Below are 19,709 nucleotides of genomic sequence, written 5' to 3' on the forward strand. Positions count from 1 at the left end.
CTGCGCAGACCAATCGGTGAATGACATCAAAGTACTGCAAGAGTGAGTCAAAAGCATAAGGAGCTGTCCGCTCTCTATAGCTCTTGCTGTATTTTAATGTCAAACACATGCCGATTGGTTCAGATCGAACACATCTCTTATAGTGTTAGGGGAGAGGCTGTGCTCAGTGACTCGATTGCATCGGGTCATAATTTTAGCCCCGCCCAAAAAACCTGAACTCGTGTGTGGTGAACATTTAAAAGTTCAAATAATATTTTCACGTTTACCAGCACTACAGTCTCAGAACAAGTGACACACATCAGTTTAAAACAGAAAGAATAAAGGCATATTTACTTTTTGTTTACTTTTTCTTTTAATTTTCACTCTGTATCTTTGATAACTCTGAATCACAATAATCCATCATGTCATCATGATCATGATCAACGTACCGCTCTATCACTGCCTTTATTTGTGCATCTTTTGTTTGAAGAAGACATGATATGTGCACATACACGGTGCTGGTTATAGTTCGGAGCACAAGAGAATATGAAATATGTGCACATAAACTCTGGTCCGGATATGAACTATGATCGGTGCAGAGAGTGTTATTAAACTCATCATGGAGTTAGCGCAGAAACTGCTCACTCATGCGTGCTCCATGTGTTGTGTAATATTGTTACGTCATGTTTACAGAGGTGAACTGACAGCACAGAAGCTCATTCATGAGATTTGAATTCTCCGCTAGAAGATGACATCATGCATAATATAGTGTAGTGATTATATCTTAAGACTTAATTCTCATGAATAATACTGAGAAGAGCTTAGAAAATTTATGATGTAGACACGTACTCTTCAGCTACGACACCCAATCACCACTGCAAATTAATGCATAAATGTCTCCTTTTGATGTTGGTTCAACTTTGCTTTTTGAATCGGAGGAATGATTTTTAAAAAATTTAAAAATCCACTTTTTGCTTAATAAGAGACATAATGAGTGCTGCTTTTGTTTTCACTGATGTGAAACTTTGTATACTGTATATCTCAAAAAGTGTTTTAGGGTTTCATGACTAGGGATGGGTATCGTTAAGGTTTTAACTGAGTTACTACTCATACCGATACTGCTTAATGGTCCGGTACTTTAACGGTATTCTTATCGGTACTTTGTGTTGTGTGTGTGTTTTTTTTTAAGAATATGATTTGATTTATTTAATTATATCAAGAAAGCCTTACAGTAAACAAAAACAAAAAGGCATCAGATACAATCGAGGATAAAAACTAGGGCCGGGACTCGATTAAAAAAATTAATTTAATTAATTAGAGGCTTTGTAATTAATTAATCGAAATTAATCACATTTTAATCGCATATAAATATTTGACCTGAGAACAGTGAGAAGTAATTTTTTTTCACTTGGATTTATAGTATACCATTGAATAATGACTGAATACATAAGCTTAAGCAACAAAATATTGTTTATTTTTGTTCAACCAAGTCTAGCAGACCAGTGCAATTTTTACCATGAAGTGTAGCAATAGCATATTTAGAAACAATTTAGAAATAGTACATTTCAGAAATTCAGGAAGCTTATAGGTGCTGAAACCTTCTGTAAAGTGTTTTTTTAAGTAAAACACAATACTGTCAATTACATTCAGAACATTGGAAACACTGACTATTAGAAAACATCTCTCTGTTGCTTCAGAGGCCATAACATACTAAGTCCAACTCTCAATAACCTTGGCCAAAACGATAAAGAGTTCAACATAAACTGTTGCACCAACAAAATAATACATAGTTCAACATAAAGTGTAAAGTCCACGCTAGCTGCTATATGTTTTGCGTTGAGGTGATACTTGAGGTTCGATCATGTGCTGCGTTGATAAGCGAACGCTAGTTGGTGCTCCAGTATAATCGGTCCGCGGAAACTCATCCAGTGAGAAACGTTCCGCGGTGCAAAAAGAAGTTATTAAAAATGCGGGATTTTTTTTCTGTAATTAATTAATCTTAGTTAACGCGTTATTTTTTGTGTAATTAATTAATCTCAATTAACGCGTTAAAGTCCCGGCCCTAATAAAAACACAATAAATTCCAGGACTTATTTCCATTGTGGTCCTCAATAACAAGTTGAGAACAGAATTAACATTTCTTTATTTTTTTTATGTAAAATTAATAATGGGCTTGTCTTGGACCAGAGGTGTTAGGAGGAGTTGATTGGTTCATAGTAGTAACTAAACTAACTTGAGGTGCTGTGCATTTAAGTTAGCCAAATAAATGTTTACATTTACATACTGATTTATCCTTATTTGGAATTTTAAAAACAAGTAGAAAATATGTTGATTTCATTCTCATTTTTCCCAAAAGAAATCAACAGAATTTCTACGTAAGGTTAGCAAACCAGGGAGATTTTACATTATTTTAAATTACGTGAACAAAGTTGATTCAACATGATTTTAGCATACATACCTGACGTAGATGGGGCAACAACCAGAGACGAGCTAGCTAGGCTGTCGATACACATCATGCACTTTTGCTTTGACAGATTGCTTGTGTTTACGCCCTTACATGCAAATATTGTTTTGCACTTATGACAATGAGGGTTGTCAGCATTAACTCTAGTAAAGTATAACCACTTGGTTTTGCTCTCTCCGCCATCGTCACTCTTTGTATTAAGCGGGAGTTTTCATACTGTTATGCGTGTACCGCGCTCGTTCTTGTGTGTGTGTGTGTGTGTGTGTGTGTGTGACTGACAGACAGCCTCCGCGGTTCTTGCAGATCTCACAGACAAACGTCTTAATAATATCGCAAATTAGAAATGTTTGGTAAGATAAAATGTGCATGATAACATTAAGCAAATCTCTTCGCCATGGTCACTCTTTATTATTAAGCAGGAGTTTACGTACAGTTAATGCATGTGCATGCGCTCGTTGTGGTGTGTGTGTGTGTGTGTGTGTGTGACTGACAGGCAGCCTCCGCGGCATGCATGAGAGTTCACGCAGATCTCACGGACAAACGTCTTAGTATGATCGCATATTAGAAATGTTTGGCGAGATTAAATGTGCACAACAACATTATTATGCAAAAATACATAGTACATTATTTTTTTTCCTCCAGTACCAAAAGCAGAACCGATACCGTCAGATCTTACTGATACTACGGTCTTTCATAATTTTGCCCCAGGGCCAGTTTAATACCGGGTTTCGGTACCCATCCCTATTCATGACCCTTTAAATCATCCTTGAGAGCAAGAGTGTGTACTTCGTGCATAGAGAAGATTGGCACTGCCTATTATTATTATTATTATTATTATTATATGAATGTGTTTGAGGCCAGACTTGAAACCTGTTGCTCACATAAGCACCAAAGCTCAACATTTCTGGAGCACATGCGATAACCATTGCGTTGTGACACTGAATGACTGGAGCTCTCTAACACTATTATAGTTAACTTAAAATGTAACCATAAAAAGACATTTTAATAAATAAAATAAACATTTACTGAAACTTATTTCATCTAGATGCATAGCAAGCATTTTTCATTTTCATTTAATTTATCTGAAAGCATAAAAAAAAAAACTAAAAACTAAAAACTAAAACTAAAACGAAAAAATCTAATGTATAAAAACTAAATAGAGTAGCTAAAATTAGAAAGTAAAAATATAAAATATAAAAGTAAAATCTAGTTCAAAATATTAACAAACGTATAATAGTATGTCAATGATATTAAAATAACACTACTTTATGTTTGTGTAGCTACACACATATCTTGTTCTGGAGCTCCTGCAAGGTGGAGAACTGCTGGAGAGGATCAGGAGGAAGCAGCACTTCAGCGAGACGGAGGCCAGCCGCATCATGCGCAGACTGGTGTCTGCTGTCAGCCACATGCATGATGTTGGTGTGGTGCACAGGGACCTTAAACCTGAGGTACAGCACGCCACAACACATCCACTGTCATTATCTCAAATGTACAACCCACATGTCACAGCACTCCAGCCTGATGGTTCCCAAAGTACAGGTTGGGCTGAACTTTACATGGTAGTTAGGCCTCAGGGATTGACAAGACTCGTTTAATTAAAAGGAAACTTGTTCAAGAAACATCTGCCTGGTTAAGTTTATGCTCCTCAGTTTTGCTTGTATTTCAGTAGGGTGTACAGTGAATTAGTAAACATATGTGTTCGCTTTATTTTTCTGACTGTGTAATGGAGTTTTCTCTTTGTAGAATTTACTCTTCACTGATGACACTGAGAATTCAGAGATAAAAGTTATTGACTTTGGCTTTGCACGGCTCAAACCCCCTGACAATCAGCTCCTGAAGACCCCCTGCTTCACTCTTCAGTACGCTGCACCGGAAATCCTCAATTATGACGGTTATGATGAGTCCTGTGACCTCTGGAGTTTAGGAGTTATTTTGGTAAGGCCAATATTTATACTGCATGTAATGCCTACAGTGTGTAAGGTATTTATTTTATTAATTTTTTTTTTTTAAGATTGCTCATTTATTTAGAGTGATAATATAGTCATCATTTACTCAAACCTGAATGACTGACTTGGTTCTGTGGAAGATAAAAGAAGGTATATTGGAGACTGTTGGTAACAAATCTGTTTTAGTTACTAGTGATTTCCATTGAATGAATAAAAAAAATCTGAAATGTTTCTCAAATTATCTTCTTTTATGTTCCATAGTTAATATTAGGCCGTTGTGGCCTAAATGTTTATGTATAATGCATTTTATGTTCCATCAAATAACACATTTCTTTCTAATACTACTGTTTGTAATGTCTATTTAATAATTTGTAATTTTGCAAAAAATTGCTTTAAATAATCTTTTGGGGGTATTTTCACTGCCAAATGTAACTTGCAATTAATAAGATTAGTTAATCGATACATCATGTAAATAATTAATTACAAAATTAATCAATTGACAGCCCCTAGTGATATCATATAATGTATATTGGTTTTATATCGGCCATTGGCCACCCATCCAGATAAAGACATCGGCCTTCAAAAAAAAAAAAATCCTTATAGGTTGACCACTATTCTGCACAGAAACCCACTTTAGGTTTAGAAACTAATTTTATAGAGAAGAGAAAGGGACATGTGCTAAATAAACGGAAGTATCTCTATTTCAGCCTTTTTTAAAGGAAATAAAACACTGAATGGTGCATTTTTGTATGAATATATGAGTGCGTTCTCCCATTTCTGCAAATTGAGATTCTGTATCAACACAAGCTTTTGTCCTCCTTCATGTAGATTATTTACTCCTTTTGAATATGAATCCATGTCTTGCTGTTTGTAACACTTATTCACTTGAACACCAACCAAAATAAACAAACGATCAAGCCTTTCCAAAACAGCTTAGCATTGCTGATTAGAGTCCTCGCGATTACCCTTAAGCAGAAATCTTTCCAGCCAGGACTTCACTGAGAGAAAGATGAGAGGAGATAGCATGATGGAGCCTGGGGGAGATGTCCATAGCTGAGTTATTTTTGAGGCACTCTATACTGGGGAGCAGGACCTGGCTGGGGGGAGAACAGAGTAGTGCAGGAGAGTTTGACGTGATGATCTCTGACAGGCTGTGAGACCCTGGAGCTCTGCACAGCATGGAAAGAGACCACAGTGATGAGAGAGACAAGAGCTTTGTAGCTTACTTAGCTGTGCACTGTTTTCCATTTACTTTTTATAACAGTTATGTGTTCTTATCTCTAATTTATTGATATAGTACATTTAAAAATAACAAAAGTTGATCAGTTTGTGTTGTGCTTAAACACAGACAAATGGAAAATGCGCATTACATCTGTCCGGCACACAATGACTTTTACAATATGACGATGTCCAGCTAGAACAAATAAGTCGTAAAGAACAATTTTAATGTATTGAGGACACAATGGAGGGTGGCTATTCTCTGACCTTGGCACCAACAGAGAAGGCACAGTTATCTATTATAAGCACCAAGAATGAGTAAGGTGCAGCTGGATGGCACATTTAAGAGATCTGATTTAAACTGACATTAGTGTAACAAGGTTCCGTTTCACTTACAGATTTAAAAGCAAAAAACAAAACCGTATACTGTGTCCGTAGAAGAAGCACGGTCCCTCTTGATGTTAACAGTCAGAAGCTCGCTGATTGTCCTGTTCAAGACAAGAAATATTTTAGTTTGGTAATAGCTCTAAGCAAGAAGATTGAACTTTTCAAACCCGCCTTTGACATGTTGATAGATGATGATGATGTGTCATTTCGATTTTATATTTTGATTCTAGGGTGATACTGTAACATTCTTTCCAGGGACTACAGAAGAAAAATGTCCTTTGGCTAATTTTTGCATATTTACAGTGATGTTTATTAATGTGCACTGTCCCACCATTTAAACATCACCTTGGCAATAAAAAAACATTTAAAACAGACATTGACAGGTATAAAATCAATATGTGGAAACATTCCCAAATCCATTATACATTAATAATGTGACATATTTCTTGTCACGTTAATTGTAAGGCAGGACTTCATTTTATTCATCAGGAATTGGTGACATATTCAAAACAGAAAGTTGTCTCAGAGGTGGATCAAATGATAACTTTTTCATGAAATAAATTTGAAACTTGAAATTTTATACAATTTTTTTTTCTTTGGAATAATGCAAACTTATGTTTTGTGCACCGTAAAACCAAGAACATGTATTTGGACAATAAATTAGACTTTAAAAGGAAGGTACAGCCCTGTATCATTTGCATAACAGTGAACAATGTGAAGAAAATTGGTTGTAAGATAGAACCTTGAGGTATCCCGCATTAAGCTGCACTTGTGTTTTTTATTTCGTTGCAGTACACCATGCTGTCTGGCCAGGTCCCATTTCAGTGCCATGGGAAGAGTCTAATGCACACCAGCGCGGAAGAGATTATGAGGAAGATCAAACAAGGAGACTTCTCTTTTGAAGGTGAAGCCTGGAGGAATGTGTCCATTCAGGCCAAAGATCTGATACAAGGTAAGACACAGCTGAAGATGTTTAGAGACCATTTTGCAGTGATTTAAATTGGAATGCATTTGTTAAAACTAAAATGTGACTGACCTACTCATGGTTCAGAGCTGCTGACAGTGGACCCTAACAAGCGGATAAAAATGTGTGGCCTACGCTATAATGCCTGGCTGCAGGATGACAGTCAGCTCTCTTCCAACCCTCTTATGACCCCTGACATCCTGGGATCTTCTACCATATCAGTGCACACCTGTGTCAAAGCCACCTTCAATGTAAGAGAAATCTGAAGGAAAATAATAATAATAAAAAAAAACAGAAGGATGCTAGAAAATAAAGATTGCAACATAGCATAATACTGTTATTATCTTCCCCAGGCCTTTAATAAGTGTAAGCGGGAGGGCTTCCGACTCCAGACAGTTGACAAGGCTCCTTTGGCCAAACGCAGAAAGATGAAGAAGACCAGCACCAGCACAGAGACCCGCAGCAGCTCCAGTGAGAGCACGCAATCTTCGTCCTCTTCCTCACAGTCTCAGGATAAGACTCCAACAGATGGAGAGACAGCCATTATTCCCCAGGCCTCCGTGAGCACACCTTTCACTCTTGGTCCTGACGATGAGCCCTCTCAAGGCGAGCCCGAGCCTGCCTTCACGTTTTCATAGTGAACCCATCTGAGAGTCGGACAACAGGATAGGTTACGTAATTAGGATACATAATTATCCCACCATTCTTTCTCCTCATGCTCTGGCAAGGCTGTACAACTCCAGAATTTGCATGCGAGGACCAACTCAAATCCATTACTAGCAATAGATGCATACAATGAGTGCTGAAGGCTGAGCTTGAGTGAACTTCTGGCTCACGTCCTGCATGGCGAAACTCCACTGCATCCAGTCCGCTGTCTCAAACAGGAGGGAGAACTTCACTTTTAGGCGCATCAGACCTTCCAATGATGGTGAAAAAAGGAAAGTCTGCGTCTGCAGTGTCCTGAAAGATCAGGCACTTTGCTTTGGGCAAAAAAGAAGAAAGGGATATGTATTTTAAAAGAATATAAATAGAATTTGTAAAAGAGGAGATTTATTGTTTATACAGACTTCTGTCAAATTTGGTATATGATACATATTTGGTATATATTAATTTGCCAAATATGACAGCTCCATTTTTGCTGGGAGCTTCTTGGTATTGATTCACATATCTAATTTCGGTCTTTGACTTCTTCCAAAAGATTTTACTGAAGTAGCAAGTATTAGGTGTTAATAGTTTCCTTGGAAGCATTTCATTTCATTGTAAAACTCTTGTTAGGTAACCATTGCAAGGTAAAAAAAAAAAAAGTCAGTTTGTTTCTTATTTAAATGTTATTTGAAATTTCTGTTGAGATCCTTTCCTCATGTTATTTATTTGTTCTTTAAAACTTATATTCATTTTTTAAGAGACTGAAGGTGAAGTCACATTTACTCTTGCTCTAAGAATTTTTAAGGGTGAAATCCAGTTATTTCCATAGGAATCTGTACATTTAGAAATTTTGCAAAGGTGTGAAACATTTCTCCACGCTGATTTTATGTCAGGTACAGTTTGTTTTCACACAAATTTGATGTGTTGACCAAAAGAAAGTGACTTCTGTGTGAGCATTACTTCGTGCGTTGCTAATATCGACAGTAGACAGTGGAATTTTTTTGGTGTGTATCGCTGAAATTTAGCTAATGTGACTGCATCTTAAAATGAGAGAACTCTAGAGGTGTTGCTTCGGGTGTTGTTTTATTCAAGGTTTTATGCTTGAGTGTACGTCCAAGCTGAGAATGAATCTGCTTAAAGTCAACGTGAATTTAAAATCGATTCATTTTAAATTTTGAATCCACCAGATTCTATAGTAAACAGTGAGAAACCAAAATGTAACTCTTTCTTCCCCTGCAATGATTACTTAGGCCTCTCAAGCTATTGGATAATGCTAACCAGTAGCTAAATGGCTCTTTTGCAACAGTTTTAGAAAACTTAAATTAAATCCGACTGTATTCTGCTTCGTAATGCTGCCACTTTTCATGATCCAATCAGTTTCTGGTGGATGGACTCATGTCCCTCCCTACATTTTTCTTGTGATACTGTTTCACTAGAGAATCACATGAGAGAAAGAAAATGGCTTTTGATTCATGCTGACTTCATGCATCTGCAAAGCCTAATGACACTCTTATCTTACAGAAGATAACTACGACTGCAGGGCCACATTTTAGCCCGAAAATAAGTTATACGCTAGCTAAAAGACATCTGTGGCTTCCTGTTTGATAGTGGCATGTTGTGTTTTTGGCCCGGTGTTAGATAAAAGATGCTTTAAGACATGTCGCGGCAGAGTCTGTGGTGTTTAAAACGATGCTCTTGCATTTTTTCTTCTTGGCGTCATCTGTTTTACAAGCCTTTGAGGTTTTCTGACAACGAAGGTGCAGTGTTGCAGGACTCAAGTTCATATTTTCAGTAACGTTCTGACTCTTGAGTCCAAATGTAGTCTTTTTCCTGACTTGAGTACTACACTCTTCTATAGTAGCAATGCCATAGAGGAGCCATTTTGGATTCTCAAAACAACCTTTCAGTGAAGAGTTACTCATGTAAAAAATGTTTTCTAAGTGTGAAGAACATTTATTAATCTGAAAACCCTTTTTCCACTTGGTTCCATGGCTGTTAAAGGTTCCTTGATGAACCGTTGATGCCAATACAGAACCTTTAATTTTCTACAACGCTGCTGAGCTTAATATGTGTTTCTCTGTGTTGGTGTTTTCTAGCTAGTGGTGGCATTTTTACAGTTGAAAGGAATGGTTTTATCTTTAACCTGAATGACTATCTGTATTATTCAGAACATTACGCTGTGATGGCTGACATGGTGGTATTCATATCTTTCAAGCACTAAAAAATCTATTTGAAAGGCACTTGAACACTACATTGCTATGCAAAACTTATTTTCTTCCTTTCCTCTTATGTTTCTGTCCTGAAAGACTTTTATGCATTAGAAAATCTAAACAGTGCCTCATCAGTGCAAACGTAACTGCCATTTATAGGAACAGACGCAAGGCTGTGGTCTCTTAAATCATGCATTCCACTTCCTGTGCCCCAACCGAGATGAGACATCCTGTCATTGAGCTTTTAAATAGCGAAGGCTGGATTGGGACCCAGCGGCGGGTACGCATGCACAAATGCACACACACATAAACTGGTGCTCCTGCCCACTCGAACCCGGGCAAAGGACAAGAGCAATAAGAACAGGAGGAGCTCAGCTCACTTTCATGTGGCTGAAAGCCGCTGGGTTCGGCCTCTTCCCCATCACTGCTCTCCCTGAAGCTCCCTCATTACTGCCTCCTCCTTTTGTTTGGGTATATTAATAGAACGGGAATTAGGGGAGGCAGAGAAAGTCCTACATTTGAACTCTCCTTGGGGACAGAGGCATTATTGGATGGTTTGCCGTGCCACTCTTTGTCCCACTGGCTCCCTGCATCCATTCACACAAACATGGAGCTTGTTTTAAGTTTTGATACGTTTTCAGGAGGTTTTCCTTTTGTTTTAGCTGTTATGAGATTAAAGGCCAGACGTGGGTTTTCGTTCAGTGTTTATAGAAGTGTAGTGAGCATCGGCCCTTAAACTGAACCTATTCCTTTGATCTGTGCACTCCATTTTTGTTTCCCTATTTTAGTGCTCTTTGGTGCTTGTAAATTGTGTTGTCTGCTTGTGAAATGTAACCGAGAGCCCTTGTATCTGTGATAGCGGCGGGGGTGGGCGGCTCATCTGCTCATGGAGATGGGCTGATTAGACTTTTTAAGATACACCTTGATTTTAAAGGGGCTGTGGATTTGAAGTTGGAGAGTTGAGTTCACCCCAAATCAAAATGCTGTCATTTACTCACCATCCAACGTTGTTCCAATTCCAAACCTGTATAAGTGTCTTTATTCTGTTTAACATAAAAGAAGATATTTTCAAGAAGGCTCTTTACCAAATATTTAATGGTAGCTATTGGTGGTGGGTGCTAAAATAGCTACCGTAAATGTTTGGTTACCAACATTCTTCAAAATATATTTTTTTGTGTTCAACAGATGAAAGAAATTCACAATGGTTTGGAATAAGTGGATTGGGTACATGACAAATTTGGAATGCACTGTGAATAGATTTGTTTAATTGCATGGAAACTTGCTCTCATTCTGGTTTGTGACATCTTTAGTACAAATTGTCTTGTTCTAGAGGTGGCTATGATCTAGGTGTTAAAGTCAAACTTTCAAAGATCAAAACTGTCATTTGAAATTAAAAAAAGAAAAGAAAAAAGCAAGTAGCCTGTAATACAAAAAGTGGCTAGGGGTAGTTCACAAATAACACCATTGAGAACTTTTTTCAGAATCAAAAGTTTAGGTTAAAATGTAGAATTTTGATATGTATATCAGTGGTTCTCAGTGGCTTAGATGTGCAAAAGTCATGTAAATTAGGAACATTTTAATAATTCCATGGGCATTTTAATAATAAAATTCCAAATATTTTATCAGCTGATAATTTAGGATAAATATTTTTGCTAATCTTTTTCCTCGATCAAGTATGAACAGCTGGAAAGGTCATGGGGGTCTTTAATTGTTGTGGACATTAAGGGTTCTTGGAGTCAAGCATCTTGAGAATAACATTAACTGTATTATATTACCGTATATGTTAATTATATTAAATTTTATTTTTTACCCCCTGTTCACTTTAGTAGTACTGCAAATTAATTTGTTAAAAGTAAAAACTTAAACCGAGTTCTCTCAATAAGAGTGAAATTTATGGTGGGACTGAAAGCTGGATTAATGGGTTCTGAAAACAAAAATGAATTACATTGTAAAATATATTCAAATAGAAATCTTGCTTTAAATGTAAAAAATATTTAGTAAAATCTTACTAACCCCAAATGTTTGAATGGTACTTATTGGCTGTGTGCTTGTAGTTTAGGTTTTGGTTAATGTGACTGGGCAAACAATATTTTTTTTAAGTTTGTTATCCCTGGCACAAAGCTTTTATTCAAAATCCTCGGAAGCTGCATTAAATATTTATACAGTGTTGGCAAATAGCTTTTGACAGTTTTAAATGGATTATGTAAAATTTTGAATGGATTACTGCAAACGAAAACACACACTGTACATTGTTTTGATGTGTCTCCTCTTCCAAACACAACTCCTGTTTCCTTTCTATAAAGTATCCATGCATGCAATGCCTTGGGATGTTTGAGTCTCCACTCAAGTCTGAATCTATGGAAAGGGTTTTTATAACTGAATAAATGACATATCAGTTTTATTTTACCAAAGTCATCATTTGTAGCAGTGAAACTTAATGCAAAATCACAGCCTTTTTCAACACACCAAGCTTTATTTTCTATTTTTTTAAATAGTGGATTCTTTAAAAATCTGTTGATTTGGTTAGTCCTTGTCCATGTGCTTCCATCTTTCAACATCTTCCAGCATCTCCTGCTGTGAAACGCATTTATAAATGTGATTCTGTTTGTTTTAAGAGTCATATTAAGCATCATATCACTAGCACAATCCTAAGACTTCATTAGATTTTCTTTCCCCTGTCTGACGTATAAATGGACCATGTTTACCTTAACTGCACTTTCCACAAAGCCACCAAAAAAAGCATAATGCGAAATGTACATCATATGCGTTCTTGCTGTCTATGCTCTTATTTGTTTGATAATGTAACTGTCAATAGTATTTGTTTGGTGTTGCAGCAAATTCACATATTGTGATCGTGATGATCTAAAAACGTCTAAAAATGATATGTCTAGCAAAGCCACTTAGTTTTGAAATGTGTATTTTTGCATTTTATTGTCCATTTGCAAAGGGAATTTGGGATTTAAAGTTTTTGTATACATTCACAGACTCCTGTGTTCCTCCTGATGTGCAACCAAACGCTGCCACCAAGGGGCGCTGTTTGCACAGTTTTAAGTTTGTGTTGCTGGTCATTGACTATGGGATGTGTATATAAGAGCTTTTCTGTCTCTAGACTCTGTATTAGTCTTCACTGTGCACTAGATGTTTAATATTTAGCCATTACATGGAGATAGATTTCAACATGAGACCTGAATGGCTTATCATAAAAAACAGATGTGTTATCTAGCTGGGCTAGAGTTTTTTTCTCCTATTAATTTAATTTAATACAATTAATTATTATTAAACTATAATGCTTAAAAGCACTAAAATAAAGTTATATTTATAGTGAGTTTTAATGTATTTTGTAAGTGCTAAGCCATATATTTCACCACACAGGATGGCACTGAACTCTGTCAATGTGTCCATTGCTTTGTTTTCAAGATTAGATGGAAAGTTCATATTTTCAAGGACTGTGTGCTTCTATCAGTCCATTGTGTTGATACAGATGCGAATCGGAGTGTCTTGCATGAGTGTTTTAGTCTCCGATGAGTTGAATCAACTCTGTCTGTGAGATGTCAGAAAGTTTGCTCCTTTTATTAACCGTCTTGTTAGCAGTTGCTTTCCTGTTTGTTTTGTGATTCAAAATATGTTTGAGGTGTTTATATATATATATATATATATATATATATAAATTTAAAAAAACTACTAAGGGCTTTAACGTTTTGAATACATATCTTATTGAACGAGTAATATTAAATTGTCACAAATGGAATAAAACCTCTTAATTCACAAAAATGCTCATGTGTTGTGTGCATTTATTGATGTTTATTTCTATATTTTCAGTTTACACTGTACTGAGTGGCTACTGTAATGTTTTATCCAAATATTCTTCATTTATGAAAGAAAGAAAGAAATAAAAGAAAAACTTCTTACAGACTTGTTTGAAGCCCATGAATATTATCACTCAAATTTAGTTTTCCCTTAAAATGTAAAGACTTATGTAATTCTTTTTTTTTTTTTATCGGTTATATATAAAATATTGTATGTATTAAGTTTATAGATTCGATATTATAATATAATATTGATATCCCCAGACTCTTCCTCAGACTCCAGACTCACACGCACAGCTATATATACAATATCTATAATCTATAAAATTAGTTTGTAAAATAATGTACAAAAGTATATTTTCATAATGCGACCATTTGCATTTTATCTTTCAAAAGACAACACCATAATAACACTAATAATAATTACATTTGTCAAAAAAATAATTAATATGAAAAGTCTTGCCATTTATGTTTTACAATATATTATTATTAATGTTAATTATAATAATACAAGTATCATGGTGATGTCTTTTGTTGGCTATTATATATTAAGAATCAGAATAATATACAGAAGATTATTTAATTGTGCTGAATCTTTCAAAAGATAATACTATACTACTACTAATAATAATAATAATCGCTGTTGCTGATATTATTATAACCATCAATAATTACATTTGTCAGAAAATTGTGAAATATCAAATGTTTTGCCATTTATATAATATTTCACCATTTATCTATTTTTACTATCTTCTTCTTCATCATCATGTCTGTGTAGGACAAGTGTAGGTTAGAGATTGTCTGTCTGAAAATCTGACTTTTGGTAAACTTATCCCCCCATCCACCAAAACATGTTATATTAACCTTTTGATAAACTACGCCAGAGTGACTTAATTTAGTGTATATTTTAATGGTTGGACACTGTTCTCATAATGTACATCAAAATATGTCAAAGCATCAGACCTTGCCATTAAGATGATTTATATCAAAAAGTAAATCTTCAGAAAAAAATAAATAAATAACTAAATAGATTTAACCTAAGTTTTTAGACTCAGCACAGATCCATCATTTGAGCACAGATGGGTGTATCTTGAACAGGACCGAAAGCAGAAAGGGCTTGGGGTCTAAAGTGGGAGGTGTTGAGGAGCCAGTGGCGGGAAATACAGGAATTCTGCACAGGACCTACATCTTCTATTGTCTCCCCCAAATTTTGACCAGGCTGCACTGGCGAGCAATGAAGGGACTTTTCCTTTTCTTCTCCCTCTCGGTCCCGGGGCCCTTCCCTCCTGTCTGGCCGGCATTCCACTGGGCCACCAGAGAAGCTGCTTTAGAGACGGGCCGCCCGCTCCTGGGTGGCCTCTTGTGCAGGGGGCTGCAAAGGGGAGGAGACGATGTCTTATTAATTGACTGGGTGTCTTGGAAAGAGTGTAGGAATTTGGCTGCGGGAGAAAAAGGAGAGGAAGGACTGCCTCGCAGCTTAGCCTGGACCTCCTACTCAATCATAAATGTCAACTAGATATTCAGATTTCTGCTGGGAGTTGGAAGCGGTGCTAGCGAGTGCAAAAGTCAGTGTCTCAGTACTATGGTGTTGTGGATGATTGCTAGGGCGTTGCTGATTGGATGCTAAGGTGTTTTGAGTGGATTTCAGTGTTTTGCTATGCAGCTGTTAGGCGGTCCTTAGTGTTCTGAAAGGATACTAATGCGCACAAGTTTCTGACTTCGAAAATGCATTGTCAGGTGAAAATCTTACATACAGTAGGATATATGCACCAAATATACTGTGACTGCGCCATGGTGCAGTGTTGGAATAAGTAAAAAAAAAAAACCGTTTAAATTAAAATCGAACAAAACAAACACTTGAGAAAATGATTCCTGATGTTGGTCGCACTCCATGTTTTTTAATATTTCAACAGAATGCATTAAGTTTTTTTATAATGATGAAATATTATGGCAAACTAGATGAAAAGCTTTTCTTTTCATGAATTCCATCCATCTTTTTTTTTTTTTTACATTATGATATCTGTAAATAATTATGATATCTGGAAAGATTTTTTTCAAAGAAATTATTACTGTTCAGCAAGGATGAATTAAATTAGTCAATTCAAAAAAACATTTATGTTACAAAATATTTATATTTCAAATAAATACTTCAAATCAAAGAATCCTAATAATTATTATTTGTCACAAAAATATGAAGCAGTTTTCAATGCTACAGTAATAAGAAATGTTTCTTGAGCAGCAAATTAGCCCATGTTAGAATAACTGCTGAAGGATCCTGTGACACTAAATGATGCTGAAAATTTAGCGTTGTCATCAGAGGAATAAATTATATGAATATAACATATTAAAATTGAAAACAGTTCAATTGTAATAACATTTCACAGCATAACAATTTTTATTGTATTTTCGGTTAAATAAATGCAATGGTCACGCTATATTGTTTTATTTACTTATATTTATTTTTGCCATTTAATAGGAACGATCAGTCAGTGAAGTGGGAGAGAGATTGTGGGGCAGGATCAGAAAGTTGTGATTCAAACTTTGATCCGGACCAATAAACAGTTTCTCTCAGACACTGTATATACAATACTATTATTTGTGTGTGTGTGTGTGTGTGTGTTGTTCAAATTCCTAACCCTATGATGCTTGACTTTTTCCATATTCACAAAGTTGGACTAAAAAAATTAGTGTACAGTGATTTGAAAAGGTGGACTGGGCTGTGGGAAAGGCCTGTTGAGGTTGGAGTGCTCCTGGAGGCTCTGAATGTGCTGTGGCTGATGTGATTGAGTGGGATGTTCTCAGGGTACGGCAGGAGGGACAGACGAGGGGGAGGTGTGTAGAAGTACAGGAGCTACCGATGTGGTCTCCCCCTCCTCCCCAGCCTTCACCATCAGTGTCCCGAGCTGTAATCCCGTTACATGTGTCCCCATTCGCTCCGACGGGAGCCTCTATTGTCTCCCTGTGAGTCGGTCGGAGTCAGCGTCCATGTTTGCTCTAGCTTCCCACACCCAGCTGTCCCCATGGCAATCCCACACACACAAACACACACAAATGGCTCATCTGCGGGTCGCAGGGTGAAGAGAGAGGTGAAATGGCGCTAGGCAAAGAGTTCGAGCTCGTAGAAATAGAGGACTATGCATTTACTGACATTTTACTTATGTAAGGGAGAATATCAAAGATTTGTGATGCCACTGTCAACTCTGTGTGAGATTTTTATGATAGTTACCTGTACACAATGCCACTCTTTTCACACTTTTGAAACTAATGAAATTTACGAAATTATTCAGTCTAGTAGAGTCAGGTAGGAAACTGCTTGAAGTGAATTGCATTAAAAATCTGTACATATACCAGTTTACTTCAAGAGACCGAGTACCGTGTAAATTTCACAGTTAATGCAAACTGGACATTTTCTTATATTTGCTTACATCATCCCAAATCCTTTATTTTGTGCGGATGACCTGCTGACTCTACATTTTCCCACTTATTACAGTGCTACTTTCAAAATAAATGAATTAAAAGGACACAAATATCAGTTAAAACATTTATAATTTACAGTAATACACTACCATTCAAAAGTTTGAGGTCAGTATGATTTCCTTTGACATAAAATCATACTTTAATACTAACACATGAAATTTCTGTTTCAAATAAATGCTGTTTTGAAATTGCTACATCATGAAATCTTCCTGAAAAAAAAAACTGTTTTCAACAATGAAAGTAATAAGAAAGATTTCTGTTTCCCCAAATCAGCATATTCCTGTGATATCTGGAGGATGTGCATGTGACGCTAAAGACTGGAGACTGCTGAACATCCAGAAGTGAAGAAAGTGAAGTTTGTAGATTGTTTGGGTCTGTCTGCTCTGTCCCCAGATCCATCATGTGGTTGATGGAAAGCTAGACAGACAAAGCTGAGCCAGGCCTGGTCACAACACCCCCCTGTGCTTCCTGTGACTTCAACACAAAGCCTGCGCTCATGCAGACACACAGCAGAGTATCCAAAGAGTTTGACGCTGCTCTCTCTTTCTTGACTATAAATAAATATTCCAAAGAAGCAATGCATGTGAACAGAATTAGTCCATTGTGTTTTTGTGTGTTACAGTATCGGCGAGGACAGCAGTGTAAATCTATTGTGCTTTCAGCTTCTCTCAGCTTCGGTCTCTGTGCATGTGGATTCGAGTGTCTGCCCAATTGGAATATATTAGCCATGTAATTTGAGGTCAACAATTTCACTGATCCATGCCGTGCATTTGAATGAAAGCCTGGAGGACTCCGGTGTCGTTTTAAAGAGTTTGGCCCTCTGGAGAACGTGACAGCCAAACCTAAACATATAATACGATTATCACAGTGCTTTATTATTAGTGCTTTATAATGACGTCTTTTAAAACAGTATTTAATAGAACCTTTTATGCAACAAATTTGACTGACAAATCTGACACATCTTGTTCCAAACCTGAATGACTTTCTTTCATCCGTGCAACACAAAAGAAGGCACCTTGAGGAATGTTGGTAACTGTTCCCATTGGCTTCTGGTGGATGGAGAACAAATGCAATGGAAGTTAATGTTATCAGTGTTCTTTAAAATATCTTCTTGCATACAGGTTTGGAACAATATGTGGATGAATACATAATGACAGACTTTTCATTTTTAGGTGAACTACTGAGTGTCATTCAGAGGGAAAGTTAATCAACATTGATTAGCAAGAGTGTTTGGGGCTCACCAAACTTCACTGGAGTTTGTTTAATGTGCCTGTGTGTGTGTGTGTGTGTGTGTGTCTGTGCCCTCTGTGATCTGAAGTACTTCCCAGTTACCATGACAATAGTGCTCGCTGAGGGTTCGGAGAACAATCACCTGTGAGTTGCTTCACTGGCCGTTGAGCTCTGTGCAGCTCTGAGAACAATTGCGCCACTATACTATAGACTATATATTTTCTATATATATTTCTCGCACAAAAACCTTATTTTTTCATTGAACGGCCAAAGAAACATAAAATGCGTGGAACTAGTACATTACAGGAACCAATCAACTAACACATCGCGAAGTGACATTTTTGTATTTGCACAGCACAATTCATTTAGTTCACAATCACATTAAAAATAAAGCACGCAGTTGAAGTTCCGTTCACCGTTCGTTTCTCTTCAGACCCCTTTCTGCATCACGTAATAAATGTTGCACACTTTTTTGCAAATGACCAATTACTCTCTTGAACAGTCACCCTTCACTTTGACAAAACTGGACGGCGCTCAATGCCTGTCTATGAGGCTTGTTGAGACCCAGTCTCTGGCCCCTAAATGCTGGGCTGAGGGTCTCTCTCTTCTGACCTCATTTGCAATGCTAATGGTCAGGAGACAGCTGCCATCTTACATGAAACATGGCCTCTCAGAATTTCCCCAAAGTGGGGGAAGAGGAATAAAAAAAAACAAAGGCAGCCGATTAATGGGTTTGCCTATTATTCCCCAGGCCTTGTGTGCGCTGGGTCCTTGAGAACATGAATTTGAATGACAGTCAGCGAGAGAGACGGAGAACGGCACGGTAAAAAAACAAAGATGTCAGTATGAATCTATAATATCGAAAAACAAAACACCGAAAAGTATGATTTTTAAAAGCGCGCGAGCTGAGCTCATCAGCAGAATGCTGTTTTTACAATAGCAAATCGAGAGAGCTCTTAATTTAGCCCTCATTCTCTCAGTCACTCAGCCCCGCTCCCATGCAGACTATAAGTGTCTCTGTGAGTGATTGCGCGAGCTCTCGCCGAGTGGAGAACACTCGTGGATATTGTAGTGAATTTGACGCATATGTGCATATCTGTCAGAATGGCTTTGTGATATCAGCGGTGGAAATATCTCCATTTGCTTCTGCTCATCAGAATTAGATACGGCCACGATACTCCAGCTGAAGGTTAATGGCTCAATGCGCCTCGTGCCGCTTTTGCTAATCTGTTTTTTCTTTGGCTTTAAAGGATGTCCAGTCATACAGTGAATGGTAGCTACATAACCTCTTGCAATCAACAAAATGGTGATTTGTTACCTCTGTGTTGATATTGATACTGGCTTTGAATTTGTGTTATCATCACAGCAGGAATATGAAGT

The 19,709-nt window shown here is 37.0% G+C and overlaps 1 protein-coding gene across 1 annotated transcript in view; it reads left to right on the forward strand.

Annotated features, from left to right (window-relative positions):
* Window positions 1-13,587, forward strand: part of rps6ka5 (ribosomal protein S6 kinase, polypeptide 5) — a 34,378-nt gene extending 20,791 nt beyond the window's left edge. The window contains exons 13-17 of the mRNA XM_052580695.1: window positions 3,724-3,894; window positions 4,190-4,381; window positions 6,790-6,949; window positions 7,049-7,212; window positions 7,315-13,587. Of these exons, the coding sequence (XP_052436655.1) occupies window positions 3,724-3,894; window positions 4,190-4,381; window positions 6,790-6,949; window positions 7,049-7,212; window positions 7,315-7,599 (972 nt within the window). The 3' untranslated portion in view covers window positions 7,600-13,587. The remainder of the gene's footprint in view (window positions 1-3,723; window positions 3,895-4,189; window positions 4,382-6,789; window positions 6,950-7,048; window positions 7,213-7,314) is intronic.
* The last annotated feature ends 6,122 nt before the right edge of the window (window positions 13,588-19,709 follow it).

This window comes from Carassius gibelio, chromosome B17 (genome assembly GCF_023724105.1).
Source record: "Carassius gibelio isolate Cgi1373 ecotype wild population from Czech Republic chromosome B17, carGib1.2-hapl.c, whole genome shotgun sequence".
In the NCBI taxonomy this organism is placed as follows: domain Eukaryota; kingdom Metazoa; phylum Chordata; class Actinopteri; order Cypriniformes; family Cyprinidae; genus Carassius; species Carassius gibelio.